The following is a 16,281-nucleotide window of genomic DNA, read 5'->3' on the forward strand; positions in this document are numbered from 1 at the left end:
TGCTGGCCATCAGAGAGGATGCAGGATCTGATTAAACTCCTGGATTAAAGCTCCGTCCATATTTCAGAAGATAAGTCTGCAGTCCTTCAGTCACCGGCTCGAGTCTCGTAATTTGATTTGATATACCTTTATTAGTCCCACAAGGGTAAATTTCCTAATTTCATAAGGTTGCCGACCTATTGCATGCAATGGCGGCGCCATCTTACCCTCCGACCATACATACATTACACAAAAAATCACATGGGGAAGACAGGTCAGAGAGGTATAACAATGGAAAATGCACCACATGAGGAAAGATAAGGAGAAAAAATAACTCCCCCCAGACTGAGCTCCAACAGGGAGATCAGTTTGAGAACAGAAAAAAACACCTCTGCACATAACACATGAAAAAAATACACCAAAGAAACACATGAGAAGCAACAGGGGTGGGTAAAGGGTGAGACAGTCGATTTAGACAGTACATCCGGGCCTGCGTGCGCTGGTCTCCTTGATCCACCGTCAGCATCGGAAAGGAATAAGCGTGGAAGGCGTTTGGAAAGGGAGGGGGGATGAACAGTCTTCCACCCAACCCAGGTGGCCTTGCATGGAATGGGGGGAACAGTCTAAACACAGTCGTCATCAGGGTGTTTTTTTGATCGGCTCCAGCCTTGCAACCGCAGCTGGCGCCGACAGGGTCTCCACATGAAGTGATGGTGCTTTTTACTTTAGTGCGAACAACTCATATGAATTTCAAAGCTGTAATAATAATAAATCCAAACTAAGAGGGATGTTTCCCACTGGAGCTGCTGAGTGTGGGCCTAAAGCCTGTATACAGAAGATGGAACTGACCTCCCCTGACCCACTCTCCCTAATGTCCAGCAGGAAGCAACTCCTCTGAAATTAATGAGGTAATGAGAGTCCTGCTCAGCTAACCTATGACCTCAGTAAGCTGTTTCTGGACTCAGTTGCTGATTAAAGCCTGAAAAAAACAGGAAGTTTCTTTTGAAAGCAGATCCCACCTGTGTCAGAGATGAACAGGAAGTGCGGGTAGGATTTGGGGTGGGGCAACCTGTGACTTACAGGTTTGGTCTGTAGCCATTCGTATACCTGTTTCCTGTGCTTCAACACACTGCAGCACGTCCACGCACAGAGCCCGGCCACTGCTCTGTCTCTGTTTTATTTACTCAGTCACAAATACAGACTAAAAGTTAGTTTTGCAGCTGTTTACATTCATCTTGGACTGCAACTAGCCACCATCATACTCTGAGTTTGACAGGGTGTTGCACTGTGAACTCTGGGTCCAAACTGGAAATGTGCAATAATAACAATCTTAATAATTGTGAAACTTTAAAGACGTGAGCTTGTGTTCAGCACTCCGTTCATATATGATCTCATGATGTTCAGCTTCGTCTTTCATAACTCTGACTCCGGGTCATCGTGTGTGTGTGTGTGTGGGGGGGGGGGGGGGGATCACGCGCCTCAGTGAATGAACTCTGTCAAGGTGCAGACAGATGAAGCCGAGAGGTGGCGCCAGAGTGCCGCCGGACTGAAGCCATATAAGCCCAGGAGAAGAAGAATCATCATCACCACAATGGCTTCCGCGGAGTCTGCGAGTCTGGGCCGAGCGTTGTGCATCATCACCGGGGCCTCCAGGGGCTTCGGCCGGGCAGTGTCCCGGGAGCTGTCACGGCTGGTGACGCCGGGCTCCGGACTCGTGCTGGCGGCTCGCTCCGGTGAGGACCTCCATGATGTGCAGGCAGAGCTGGCCGCCTCAGAGGCGGGCCGAGCCGGGCTCAGGGTGGAGAGCGTAGTGGCTGACGTGGGTCGGACGGAGGGGCTAGAGGCAATTATCAGAGCCGCGAAAGACGCGCTTATCGAGCAGATGGATCACGTGATGCTGGTCAACAACGCAGGTGAGGACGGGCTGCGTGGAGTCACGTGTGTTTAGTGTGTGTTTGGCAGAAAGTCATCATCATTATTATTATTATTATTATTATTATTATTACACGGCTGTGCTGCTAAGTGATGTCTGAAGAGGAGGCACCTGTAACGCCCTCACTTCGTCCAATCAGATGCGCAGCCTGTCTCGCTGCCTGTGGTAAATTAGCTCAGTGACTTGGAAGAAAAACAAAATCAGTTTTGTAAATTAAATGTTTGTTTTTGGAAGTGAAGTTATGTGGTCTGCGGCAGGGCTGTGCAGAGAGGTTTAAAGGGGCACATTGAACCAGGCTGCATAACAACAACACACATTCATCAAGAATCTAATATGGGCAACAAGGCAACGCAAACGTAGCCGATGCTTTACCTGATGGGTACAATGTTGCTGTTGAGAGGTTGCTGCTGATAGTGCTGGAGGGCAGGGCTGTGTTGATCTGAGACTGTAGACATTAAAAAGCCCATAGGAGAGATGGTAGCTGATTAAACAAGTGTCATGAGATAATAACAAAATGCAAAGATTGGTGACAGCGCTTGGAACCATAAGGCAACAAAAACTGTGAGAAATAATTTAGGCTCTGCCTGTGATTCACTCTTTGCTTCTCTTCTTCCTTCCATCCCATCATTTCATATATCACTCTCCACTTGCTATGTGAGAACAAGGCACAACTTGCTATTGCAATAAACTATAATCTAATTATCCACACCTAACAACTCTTACACTTAATCTATAATAAAATGATGACAGAAAAATGTTATAGCACTGCCTTTAGTAGCCTCACACAGCTCCTGCTGTTTCCTCCTCATGTCCTTACCAGCCATGTCTGGACAATGTTATATCATGAGTAATATTTTTTTTTTAAATCCATCTAAATAAAACACACACATGCACACACAGTGACATTTTAGACCTTCTTCAGAATACTGTATATACTATGGGCATCACTGTGCTGATCCAGAATCTTTTTTTATTATTATTTATTACTAGAGCTACAATAATAAAGCAATGAGGAGGGGGAAGTAATAAATATGAAATAATGTATTGATGATGATTCCATTTGTTTCACTATCCACTCTGTGCAGGGCAAAGCTTATTACATTTTTAAACTGTAGAGATACAATCATTTTACTGCTGTAAAATCCAAATTTTGTCTTATTTAAAATATAAATCTTATATAATCTGCTTCTTAATGTATGTTCTTTAAAATACAGCGTGTGTTTTTTAATATATTATAATTATAATAATTATTATGTGGACTAGGGCTGCCACGATTAGTCGACTAGTCACGATTATGTCGACTATCAAAATCGTCGACGACTGATTTAATAGTCGACGCGTCGTTTGAAGCTTTGTAAGATCACAAAAGACGCAGGAATATGTAGTAGGATTTAAGAGTGTAATAACGGATTGAAACAGAAGATGGCAGCACTGCATGTACAAGGATGCCAGCTGCCGTTAAACCCCGAAGAAGCAGCTGTGTCCCAGAATTCATAGCGCGGCCCAGCTCAGTTTCCAACAATGGCGGCAGCTAGTTAGTTTTAATATTACTCTTATTATTCTTTCTGGGTCACAAAATAAACGTTTAACATATTTTCAGGCGAGAATGTAGCTGTGGAAACCTGAAATATCTGCTCAGTTTATCAAGACACCGCATATTTTCAAAAGCGCTCCGACGTTTTCGGAGACGTCTGTTACCCACTAGCTCGATAGCTAGCCGGCGGTAAGGCTCACTAGAGCCGTGAGAACACCGGACTCCCGGCAAATCGTTTTCAAACCCACCGCCGTCTTTCGCTACTCAGGTTAAACATATGAGTCACTTAGATAACTTAAAAATGTTATTGTTTGGCTTTTTTTTTTTTGCTTTTTTTTTTGTATTTTATTTGTTCCTGAGTAAATCTGTTTGGCTGAGATTAAAGTTATAGTTTTTACACAGCTGAATAAACGTCAAGCAGACAACTGATTATCAGAAGTGTGAGATGCTGGAGAATCTACTCCGGTGTCCTTTTATATTTTAGATAGCAAGGAGTTTATTAAACTTCACTGAAACAAACTATCATCTTGTCTTTATTTTTAGTTAGCACATACCTTAAACACTTAAAGCTGTAAGCTAATGATAGTTATATATGAGCAGATGCTGCTGGTGCAATAAGCTGTACGTTTTACGTCCAATGGATGATGATCTGATTAATCGACTAATCGCAAAAATAATCGGTGACTAGTCGACTATCAAAATAATCGTTTGTGGCAGCCCTAATGTGGACATGCATATTAGATCGTTTTTTAGTGAAATATAATCCCTCCAGAAAGGCAGGAAAAGCCCAGAAACTTACTTTAAAACTAAATATGTTTCTAAATACTTTAAAACTAAATATGTTCCCTAAAACGGTGACAGAGCTACAGACCCATGACAGCCTTACACAGGTAGCCAGCAGCTATGACCAGCACTACCTGTGCAGTTAATAAAAGGACAGGTAATGTTTGTCGCGCTGTTGCACACACAGCACGCTCGTTTGTTTCAGTTCGTCAGTTGCAACAAGACAGCTTACCAACGTGTACGTAATAAGCTAATACTCCTGTGTGCTATACACTACAGTGTACGCTGTACACCTACTTACTGGTTTTGTCGCATCAGTCTGTGTCTCTGAGTTAACTTGTGTTTCTCCTACAGCTCCGGACCGGAAAAAATGCGCGTGCTCTTTGTGAGCTCGTTCCCGGCTCGTAACCAGCGCGTTCTGCCATCAAGGGCGATCATTGGTTAAATGTGATCATGTGACTGATGCAAGCCAGATCCTTTTATTTAGCAAAACTGTGATTAATAGTTAAATATTATTGTTGAGGGGCACAGACAGGACTCCGCACGCACACACACATTAAAAAATAATAATAATTAAATTTTTTTTTAAAAGTTGCCTCAACAAAAGGGCACCTTGGGCACCCATCAGGAAAGGGGCGGGTGCTCAAGCCCCTCTAGCCCCCCCCCCCCCTGCACGTGCCTGGTCTGCGGTTTAGATGACGTGACCGACACGTTTGTATCAGTTTGTAGTTAATATTTCATGAATGCCTTAAATGTGAGGGAATGGAATTCAAACCTCCAGTGAGGAGGCAAATTCAGGGAGGAGGACTGTAGCTGTGTCCCGAAACGTCGGCTGCATCCTTCGGAGGACCCGGCCTTCGCGGTCTGTGTGTCTGTGTGTGTGTGTGTGTGTGTGTGTGTGTGTGTGTGTGTGTGTGTGTGTGTGTGTGTGTGTGTGTAAATGCATACGTACACATTTATACACACATCTACATAATAATAATATAAAAAGATGAATAACCAATACAAAAATAAATAAATAACAATAAAAAAGAATGGAAAAACAAGGAACAGAAATAAAGGAGACAAGGGGGATCATAAAATCTCTAAAAGTGAGGTTCCATAAACAAGACGCATAACTTAAATAAGGGGCTAAGAAAAATCAAACTCTTCTAAAAATCTATGCAGTTTGATTGCTTGGGGCTTATTTATTAGCTTAAGAGATTTACGGAACAGGGAGAGTTCGTTTTTAAGAGCAGGCCATGAAGGGGGGGATTTAGCATATCGGCATTTATGAATGTAATACTTAGTTATAATAATGAGATTGTTAACTAAAAACTCACTATTTTTGTCCTTAAGGATTACTCCAATTTGAATATTTTGAAAATATTTAGGACATGGAGAGATTTCCATAAATTCTGGATTGTCACCCATCCATAGAACATGTGCTCTGTTGTTTCCAAAGTTGTTTTACAAATATAACAGTTGTCTAACACAAATTTAAATCTGTCTCTCATAAATTCATTGGAGGGGTAAATATTTTTTGTAGTTCTAAAATGGACTTCTTTAAATTTGGGGGAATTGGAAATTTTAAATATTTGGTTCTGATCAACGAGATCTCAGATTTGTTATAATCTAAATTGATTATTGCATGTTTCATTAACCAAGTCAAGTCCATCTAGTTTAATTTTATGTAAATTTGGAGTCTGTATAGGGCTTTGGAGCGTGATGTCACGGGGGTGGGCGTGGAAAGGATTTTAGCCCGATTCACCATTTTGGGGGTCTAAGCTAGAAGCGATAGCATAGCCATGGTTCGTACTTGCTGTGTGCTCGGCTGCAATGTTCGATCTTACGACCGGCACGGGAATAAGGTTGGATTGTCTTTTTATGCTTTCCCAACCTGGAAGCAACATGAAGGAGCTCATGTATCGGATGTTACCAAACGAAGGCGTCTAGCCTGGATAGCAGCCGTGAGACGAGCTGATATCAAGTTCTGTTACGTCTCCAGATATCAGCTGGTGTGCTCACGACATTTTCATTCCGGTAAGTTCTAAATATGTTCTTATCACACTTCAAAGCTGAATAATATTACCGTTGGTGGTCTCGGAAGTTATAGAAATTGCGATCAAACATCGAATGGAGTGACTTTGCAGACATATGTGCTATGTAACGATTCGCTAATTGTTTCGCACAACTGTAGGGAAGCCTGCCTATGAAATGGATCAAACAAATCCAGACTGGGTACCAACGCTACACATGGGGCACTCCGAAACCCGAACATCACATTCAGACCGTCACAGGAGGCGAACACAACGTCAACAAAATAAAGTACTATTTGGAGGTAAACGACAACCGCACGCCCAGCCACAGTCTCTTATTTTAAAAGTTGATCTTAGTCAATTAACACAAACATTTTTGAGTATTCATACGGCCTTAATGTATAAACCATTTAAAACTTCCCTTGTGTATTTGCACTCTTTTTATTGGACAGGCTTTGACAATGGAGCAGCAGAGTGTGAAGGTGAAGCCTCAGCAGAAGTTACCACAGAAGAGCAGCCAGAGATGGACACCACAGAAGAGCAACACCATAACAACCTTGTTATTTTGGCTGAGGGACAAATTTGTGCTGGACAAGTAGAAGCAGAGGTAACGGGTGCAGATGCAGAAAACATTGATATCAGAGAGAAACAGACAGAAGATCAACAACTGACAAATGATTGTGTGCGCTGTGTACAGAGCAGAGCAGAAATAAACCGGCTGCTGGAGGAGAACAGAAAGCTTAAATCAAAGTTGGACAAGACAGAGCTGAATGAAAACTTTTTAAAGGGTGACACGGAAAAAGTGAAATATTACACCGGTTTTACTTGTTTTGCTATTTTTATGTCCGTGCTCGAGAATGTAAAAGTTTTCCTACCAGCATCAAAGAAACTGTCACATTTCCAAATGCTTTTACTCACACTTATGCGACTTAGACTTGATCTTCCTGTTCAGCATCTTAGTTATCTATTCAATGTCTCCCACAAAACTCTTTCTTCTGTCTTTTCTGATACAATTGACGTGTTGTATGCCCGCTTTGGAATACTTGTACACTGGCCAGAGAGGCACTGTTTGCAAGCAACAATGCCACCACAATTTACGGACACTTTTGGAAATCGTGTAGCCATCATTGTAGACTGTTTTGAAATTCGTACAGAACGACCATCTAATTTAAAGGCTCGTGCTCAAACGTACTCACACTACAAGGGTACACACACCATGAAATATCTGATCGGGATTACTCCACAAGGTGCAATTTCATTCATTTCTAAGGGGTGGGGGGGCCGTGCATCAGATAAACACATCACAAAGCAATGTGGCATACTTAACAAGCTGTTACCAGGGGATGTAGTTTTGGCTGACAGAGGCTTTGACATCAGAGATGCGGTGGGAATGATGTGTGCGGAGGTAAAGATCCCAGCATTTACAAGGGGCTTCTGTCAACTAGATGCCAAGGACATAGAAAATACACGAGCCATTGCACACCTAAGAATCCATGTTGAACGAGTAATTGGCAGTTTGCGCAACAAATTCAAAATGCTACATACTACCATGCCCATCCGTTCTCTTCTTCCATGTGAGGGTGAAGACGTTACATTCCTTGATAAAATTGTGAGGGTGTGTTGTGTTTTGGTTAACATGTGCCCCAGTGTGGTAGTGAAACCAGGCACAATTGAGACTTGTACTTGTTAATTAATAATTGTTTAAAAAAGGAAAACCTTTTTAGTTTTTTGTATGTGTGACTGTATGAACACATTGACATTGCGTTATGTAACCATTTCTGTACCTGTATACTATAAGCGAAAGTTTATCATCACTTTGAACTCTTTGTTTCACTAAAATTACGTTATAATAAAAGCAAGATAACAAATAACTGCTTTGCACTCTTTATTTCACACTTTGACAATTGGTACATGGTAAGTGCTGCACGTTTGAAATCAAGTTATACATATTTCAATGCACTTCTGACAAAAAACTAGACACCAGAAGAAAAAACGTTGTGACCACTCGGGGCTGCATTTCGCTTAGAGAAATGTTTTCCTACAAGTTCAGGAAGGCACACCTTCTGAAAGAACTCCTGAGCTTTCTTTAAATGTGATTCCCAGAAGTGCACATCTGGGAAGATGCGTAAAATTGCCATGTCTTTTTGTGTCCATACCACGAGGTCACAGTGCTTTGCGTTGGCCACAAAGACCTGTGTTTGCACTTGTGAGTAGAAGCGATGTGTCTTCTTCAAGTTAAGTCCTTTTGCTGTCAACTCGAGGCAGAAGTCTTTGTCATGTGCATTCAACGCTTGCTGAATGCTGTCACATCGATATTTAAATGGACATTTAATTTCTAGGCACCCCTTCCCACAGCATTCACACGTGGTTAGTCCATCAGGAGATGCTCCTACTTCAGGAAAAGCCATGTTAACAAGAAAACCACACATACGGACCTGTAGGTTTTTGTGACATGCTGACATTGTCTGGGTGTAGGCATGTCGAGCATCCTGTTCATGCTCCAGTCCCCAAGTTGTTTGCACATTACAGACAGAGTTAACAGGGTAGCAAACACGATTAATCACAGTAATGGCGGGTTTTTCTACAGTGGTGGCAAACACAGCGTGCATCATTGAAGCTGTGATCCTCCCAGCACGCCAAGCATACCATTCTGGGCTCTTGTGTTGCAGTCTTGTGCGTACCTCAATAGCTTCTGCCTGTTCTTCAGTAACTTTTGCTGTGTTTATGTACTTTACGCAGTGCAGTTGTAGCTCGGTAAGGCCAAGGGACTGTGCACCTGTGCTGTGCAAACACGCCAGAGACAGTGGTAATGTGGATGACTGTACAGTGTGTGATGTGTAGTATTTCTCCAATCCAGACAAACACACTGCTTTATTGTGTTTTTGAAGTGTGTCTAACACTGGTGACAACTCCTCAAACGTAGCAGAGGGAATCTTTCTTTTTGAACGACGGCTTCTTCTGCCTTTCACCACAGACGGTCCGTTTATATTTTCATCAAGAGTCTTTTTTTGTGCTGCTGAAGATGTAAAGTCAATGTTATGGCCAACCTCTGGCTGTATCTTGGTTGTGTTCCCCGGCAAAACCCAGTAAGCTGGTTCATCTGTGACTGTCTTTGTGCCACGTATCCTCACTGTTGCCTCCACTTTAAACAGAAGTGCAGCGACATGGGTGCAGGTCTCAGCAACTCCGGCCATACAGGTGCAGTGTGCAGTTTCGACCTTCCCTGTGGTGCTTACAATTACCCATGGTCGTAATGCAGGTTCATTCAATCTTTGGGAGTGCAGTACCTGTAACATGCAAGGACAAGGTTGATGTAAAGACAATAAATGAAATGAGACAGGGAGGACACTGATTGGCGTTAATAATTTGCCCGATTATCAATGTGTTAATTTGCATCTACTATACAATTATGGGCACATAATATGATAACGATATTTTAGCAGTTCAATGATAGAGGTATAACATTAATTATGGTGGGGGGTGGAAAATGGCTATGTCACTCGATGCACTCCAGCTGACTTACCTTGGTATGAATGACGACGTACTCAGATTTTGGCGGCTTGAAAATAGCCAAATCTTGCACCCAGCCATTTGTAAATTGGATATGCGCCTCCAGTGACTTGTAATTACGAAACTGGTTCGCAGTGTAAGCACTTACTCCACAAACAAGATAGGTGAAGATATCGGGGTAGGACAGTGGCGGTAAGTCGTCTGGGTCTTTACTCCACTGCCGTATGTCGTATGGGTCCAGATTTGCGATGCACTCTATTTTTTTCAAATACCGCTGCTTCGCCTCTGGACGCAATCGATCTCTATACCATCCGTTTTCTTTCGAGCTGCTTTTAAGCATGTTTCTTGTCGTAGTCGCCGTTCCAATACAGTGTGTTTGTTTGGATCGTAGACCCCCAAAATGGAGCTGCGCTCCCACAATGCATTGCGGCGTGACGTCAACTCCAAAGCCCTATATTTGAAAAATTGTTCTTTATCGTATTTACAAGGACTATTGGGATATTCTGTGAAACCTTTTTATAGAACTCGAACGAGCAACTCATGTCATATTTCTCATTAAGCCTGTTTAATTCAAGTATATGTCCATTTCCATCCATTATGTGTCACAGACCAAATTTATTTTGTCATCCATTCTTCCACAAACATAGATTTCCCCCAATTCAATATCACCCTATTATTCCACAATGTAACGTTGTGGGGACTAAAGTTATTTTTAAACATTAATTTCCAATTTAACAAAACTTGTTGATGAAATTTGGAAAGTTTTATGGGTAGTTTAGAAATTTCAAAATCACATACTAAAAGGAATTGGATCCCCCCAACTTTGTTGAAAATAAGAGATGGTATCAAGAACCAGATCTCATTATTATTTTTTAAGAAAGATCGGAGCCAATTAATCTTTAAAATGCCATTCATTATTTCAAAATTGATTGCTTTTAAACCCCCTCTTCATAGTCTTTTATCAAGTCCCTGTTATGATTACTGGATGCTAAAGGGTGGAATGTTGGGGGGATTCTGTAAGTTTTTGCTTCTTCCTAATCACTTTTTTTTTGAACATGTTGTTATTGATTTTGTTAAATAATCCAAATGAATTTTAATGTTTCTGCTTCCTGATGTTTTAATGCATGAACTCTTTAAACCTCTGTGATTCATGCTGGTTTCACCTCTGACCTTCATTACCTCACCTCCTCCAGCCTCTCTGGGTGACGTGTCACGCTTCGCTGTGAGTTTCAGCGACCTCGCCGAGGTGGACTCGTACCTGTCGCTGAACGTGAGCTCCGCCTGGTGCCTCACCGCCCGGGTGCTGCAGGCATTCCCGCAGCGCCCAGGTCTGAGGCGCACCGTGGTGAACATCAGCTCACTCTGCGCCATCAAGCCTTTCCCATCCTGGGCACTCTACTGCACTGGGAAGGCTGCCCGGGACATGATGTTCCAGGTGCTGGCACTGGAGGAGCCGGACGTCCGGGTGCTCAGCTATTCACCAGGTGAGGCAGGGGGCGTGGCCTGCTGAGCTGGTTCAGTTTTCCATGAAAAGACAAGAAGCTCACTGAAGGCAAAATACTTCAGATGTGAGTATGGAGGGCTGAAAGGGTCAAAATTCAAATCAAACTGAAGGATGTGAGGACACAGATTACGATTAGCTGAATAGTAAAAAAAAATTTTAAAAAATAAAATTCAGACTGTAAACAAAATAAAATGAATTCATTGTGAAAAAGGACAAAATTAAAATTTTAAAATAAGTTTTAAATGTTTTTAAATGTGTTTTTTTTTTTTTTTTTTTTTTTTTTTTTTTTTTTTTGAAAGCGGTTTAGTTTTGACCTCTCTGGCCTGCCATACCAGACCGAGCTGAAGAAATCTGTCATAATGATTCATTAGCCATGCTGAGCAGTAGCAGGCTTCATGCTGTCCATGTCATCACTTCTTGTTTTGTGACCACTCCAGGACCGCTGGATACGGCCATGCAGGTGGAGGCTCGCTCCAGGTCAGCTGACCCCAGCATCAGGAAGTTCTTTAGTGACCAGTTCGCCGAAGGCAAGCTGCTGAGCTGTGAGGCGTCCTGCGCCAAGCTGATGAAGCTGCTTCTGGAGGACAGCTACACCTCCGGTGCTCACGTCGATGTCTACGACCTGTAGACTCGGAGCAGGTAGCACAGGTGCGTCCCGCTGTTCTGGTTCACTATAACCTGAGGTCAGAAAGAGCTTCAGTAAAACAGTGAAAAGTTCAGGGAAGAAAATAAACAGGAAGAAGATAAAGCTTCTACAAAATTAAAATGTTGGGCTGAATAAACACTGTCACGTTGCCCACGTGCTGGCTGCGTGTGTGGTTTCTGAGCAAAATGTTCATGTTTTTTTTAGTTGTTGTTGTTGTTGTTGGGTTTTTTTTCCTTGATTTTTTTTTCTTTTTCTTTTAGCCCACAGTTTCCTGATGACATCGGCGCAGACCCTAACGTAAGCTCGGGTCGACCCATACACATTCCACAGACTGTATAAAAAGATGGCAACAGCATGACCTCAGCAGAGGGCGCTGATATCTCATGCTGGTTCCCTGTGATGATCTCATCACATCTTGATTCCCGTGCTGTGTTGAAGCCGTTTTCAGGTGCCTTACTTGTTAAAGAGCTTTAAGTGGATCCGTTTGGTGTTCGTGCTGCTTGGTGCATCTGACATGTAACTTCTTTTGTGATGAGTTCACTTTTGTAAACTTGATATTGGTCAAGTTAGAAATAAATCTGAGAGTAGCTGTGTGGTCAGTTTGTGTGTTGTTGTTTTTTTGTTTGTTTGTTTGTTTGTTTTCTTCCATAAATTACAAACTCTTTATTCAGACAGCATCACACAAACAGGAAGTGATCAAATCCTGAGGTTAACAGCAGAGATGCAGCCCTTGACCCCACTCACCTTCACGCTCAACTACAGCAGGTGAGTGCAGGTACTTTTAACACGACCGAGAACAGGAATGGCTGCAGCTCAGGTGTTCTCCACCTCCTCGTTGTCATTACAGGACGAAAAAGATGATGAATGAGTCGTCTTGATATGGTAGCAAAGCTGGGCTTAAGTCTGACTAGGGTTTTTAGCTAGGAGCACTTCCTGTCACCTGTTCACAGCTGTGACTACTTTGTCTTCCCAGCAGAGTTATTCCACTTTGATCACTATATTCTCTGCTCCAAACTAACCTTTGACCTCAGTGTGACTGCAAAGCATGACTGTCAGCTGACTGATGTCCTGTGTGCGACCCACACACAGTGTGTGCGTTGGTCGGGTCACACAGGACTCTCCATAAAGAAACTAATAATGGAAAATTTCATTTTAAAATAAAAATACAAAATAACAATAAATAATTTAAAAATAATGAGCCATGTGTAAGCCTGAAACGATTTATCGAGTAATACAGTTTTACCCAGAAACACTGAGAACACCACAGCGGCAGTGGTGAGGACTCTGGCACAGTTTAATGTGGAGGCAAAGTCTGTTTACACACCAAAGAGCAAAGAGGCGGAGCTCAGGCGAAGTGAAAGATAACAGCAGCTGTTCCTGTGACCACCATTAAACCCTTTAGTGAGAGACCGCTGCAGGAGCGCCCGACCAATAAACTTTGACACAGTTTGTTTCACACAAAGACAAATCTGCTCCAGAAGTTTTATTGAAATCTGGAGATGAGCTGTGAACTTAGCCTGATGCATGTTTAAATCATAGAGCCATCATATTTTAAATGGAAGCGAACAAGGGTGAGTCTAAAGGAGGGTGTGGGGTGTACTAGACCAGATTAATTTGAAGGCTTTGTAACATTTTTCAGATTAAAAGTGGAAAAATATAGAATATTGTATTGTTTTGAAAAACCTAAAAAATAAAAGCTTTTTTCACAAGACAATAAAAATTAATGTGAGCTAGTAAAACTGTGAGCTACTGACCGGAAGGATTTTAGGTTAAACACTGAATTATTCATGTCTACACCATCACAACAGAAACTTGCCTCCTATTAACATAAGAAAGCCTTCCAAGAAGAGAAAAGGTACATTTTAATGGCCTAGTTAAGGTTGTGTATATATCTTATATATTTTGCATTTAAGTCGATGTTTAATTAAATTAAATTGTAATCTTGGTGTTCATCTGAACAACAGACTGGACTGGACTCATAACTCAGACGCCCTCTACAGGAAAGGGCAGAGCAGGCTGTACCTGCTGCGGAGACTCAGGTCGTTTGGGGTGGAGGGCCCACTCCTGAAGACCTTCTATGACTCTGTGGTGGCTTCTGCTATCTTTTATGGTGTGGTCTGCTGGGGCGGCAGCATCTCTGCTGGGGACAGGAAGAGACTGAACAGGGTGATCCGAAGGGCCAGCTCTGTTCTAGGATGCCCTCTGGACCCAGTGGAGGTGGTGAGTGACAGGAGAATGGCGGCTAAGCTGTCATCCCTGATGGACAACATCTCCCACCCCATGCAGCAGACTGTGACAGCACTGAGCAGCTCCTTCAGTGGGAGACTGCGGCACCCACGGTGTGGGACGGAGAGATTTCGCAGGTCTTTCCTCCCCACTGCTGTCAGACTCCATAACAAAGACTTTAACTGAACAAACACACACATCCACACATGTGCAATAACACTAAGTGCAATAATCTTTTCTGGCATCGTTGTATTTTTACTCAGTTGTATATAGCATTCGTATTCTATTTTTATCTTATTGTATATTTTTATTCTATTTTATTCTACTGTATATAGTATATTATTTTATTCTATTCTGTACAGCTGTGTACTGTATTTATTCTTATTGTATTCTAATTTTTGCGTCATAACTTTTGCACTGTCCACTTCCTGCTGTGACAAAACAAATTTCCCACGTGTGGGACTAATAAAGGTTATCTTATCTTATCTTATCTTAAATTTTACATTTATTCTCACGGTTCCCAGGCGTGATTGGCTGTATAGATGGCACTCACATTCCAATCATTGCTCCTTCAGTAAATGAAGGAGACTATGTGAACAGGAAGTCTTTCCACAGCATTAATGTGCAGGTACATAGTTTCCTGTAGCATTTCAAACTAACAAATTATTTCATTATAGTAATGGATGCTAATTTGTGTTCTCTGCACTGTGAAGATCATATATGATGCTGCCAACATTATCACAAATGTGGAAGCCAACTGCTCAGCCTCTGTGAGTGGTGGTGGTGGAGGACCTCCACCTGTTTTTCGGGCCTCCACTTTTTTTCTGTTGGCTATAACGGGTCACATTTGAGCATACAGAGTAAGCAAATATGTACTTGTAATGTGCTCAGATAATTTCAATAAGTGCTTACAGAGGGGAAATTAATGTAGCCTCTAACTGCAATTGATTTACATGGGACAAACAGACCAAGCACTATGGCTCATAATACAATTACACCTTACCTGTTTGGACTATATTTTTATATTTCATTTTTACTTGCTGCCAGGAACGTTTGGGGTCTGTTGGGTTGCACCTGCGCTCACATCACATCACAAAATCAAATGTATGAAATAAAAAATGAAATAACATATGATAAAATAACGTGTTAAATGGGTGGAAATCCCTAGATCAATGTTTAAATTAACACTCACGCATTGACTCTGTCGGCTATGTTTTGCCATGCATGCTCCCTTTCTTTTGCAGCTGAGGCTGTGTTACTTTTTTTTTTCCGCGGAACTTGCATGTTATCAGCATATGCTGCCATCAGAATTTCGGCCTCAAGCGCTGTGAAATACATTGACCGCGCCTTCTTTCCCTCCGTCTCCATGGTGACTCGCTTAATCTGTGCTCCACTAATCAGGGCTTTATGTATCCTCGTGCGCGCGCTTAACTTGGGGTTAAAGCAACTCCGCGTTGACTGAACTAATTGTTATCAGCCTTTCTGAAACCGAATATTCCGAGTTGGACAGTTCGGGGTTACTCAACCCTGCGTATCGTTTTTCACTCTGAGTTTTCTAAACCGGCTTCCTGAAATAGGGCCCAGATTTTGAACTGTTGTAGTCCTGTTTTAATTCCGGATCAGTTCTGGGTCTGGTTGAATTGGGGTTTAGTCCTCGTGTCTTGATACAGCCCCGACTTTGTTCTGCCTTGCTGCTTAATTAAAAAACTAGTTTAAGGTGTCCTGCACATGAGATATATATTTTTCCCTATATGAAGTCATTCTTTTTTGAACAAAACTCAAAACAGAGCCTATTAATCTTTCAGTCATTTCTAACCCCCCCACCCCCAAAAAAAAAAATCCCACATGCATACTACCCTTTAGGGCTAAGCCCCGGGTGTTTGGCTCCGCCTCTGATGCAGACTTCACAACAGAAGAAGTAGAAAAAGCAATGAAATGTTTATCTTTGGATAAATCATCTGGATTGATTGGTCTCACGAGTAATTTTTTTTTTATTATCATTTTTGAAATCAACTCAAGGGTTTGTTTCTCCATCTCGTGAAGAAAATAGTGGAAACACAAACTCTTACAACTACCATGAAGCAGACGATATTTACACTTATGCCAACGCCTGGAAAAAAAACCCTGTTAGGGAGTTTTTGTTTTATT

At 42.1% G+C, this 16,281-nt stretch overlaps 2 protein-coding genes across 2 annotated transcripts; both read left to right on the forward strand.

Moving 5' to 3' along the window:
• Positions 1–1,441: 1,441 nt before the first annotated feature.
• Positions 1,442–12,506, forward strand: LOC308392704 (sepiapterin reductase-like). The gene is made up of 4 exons (XM_080875893.1): positions 1,442–1,892; positions 10,951–11,241; positions 11,699–11,909; positions 12,168–12,506. Exons 1-3 carry the CDS (start codon positions 1,466–1,468, stop codon positions 11,887–11,889), a joined length of 909 nt encoding a protein of 302 aa, XP_080732019.1. The 5' UTR covers positions 1,442–1,465; the 3' UTR covers positions 11,890–11,909; positions 12,168–12,506.
• A 44-nt stretch (positions 12,507–12,550) lies between these two features.
• Positions 12,551–14,625, forward strand: LOC308392705 (uncharacterized protein). The gene is made up of 2 exons (XM_080875894.1): positions 12,551–12,672; positions 13,872–14,625. The coding sequence occupies exons 1-2, from the start codon at positions 12,629–12,631 to the stop codon at positions 14,317–14,319; spliced, it is 492 nt and encodes a 163-aa protein (XP_080732020.1). The 5' UTR covers positions 12,551–12,628; the 3' UTR covers positions 14,320–14,625.
• Positions 14,626–16,281: the final 1,656 nt, after the last annotated feature.

This window comes from Rhamphochromis sp. 'chilingali' (genome assembly GCF_963969265.1).
Source record: "Rhamphochromis sp. 'chilingali' genome assembly, chromosome: 2".
Taxonomy (NCBI): domain Eukaryota; kingdom Metazoa; phylum Chordata; class Actinopteri; order Cichliformes; family Cichlidae; genus Rhamphochromis; species Rhamphochromis sp. 'chilingali'.

Excerpts from the sequence above, each read along its gene's own strand:
- LOC308392704 (XM_080875893.1), top strand. The coding sequence starts at position 1,466 with ATGAACTCTGTCAAGGTGCAGACAGATGAAGCCGAGAGGTGGCGCCAG. Across the intron at positions 1,893-10,950 it reads GATGCTGGTCAACAACGCAG|CCTCTCTGGGTGACGTGTCA; the intron begins GTGAGGACGGGC and ends CACCTCCTCCAG. Across the intron at positions 11,242-11,698 it reads GGTGCTCAGCTATTCACCAG|GACCGCTGGATACGGCCATG; the intron begins GTGAGGCAGGGG and ends TGACCACTCCAG.
- LOC308392705 (XM_080875894.1), top strand. The coding sequence starts at position 12,629 with ATGCAGCCCTTGACCCCACTCACCTTCACGCTCAACTACAGCAG. Across the intron at positions 12,673-13,871 it reads TTCACGCTCAACTACAGCAG|ACTGGACTGGACTCATAACT; the intron begins GTGAGTGCAGGT and ends TCTGAACAACAG.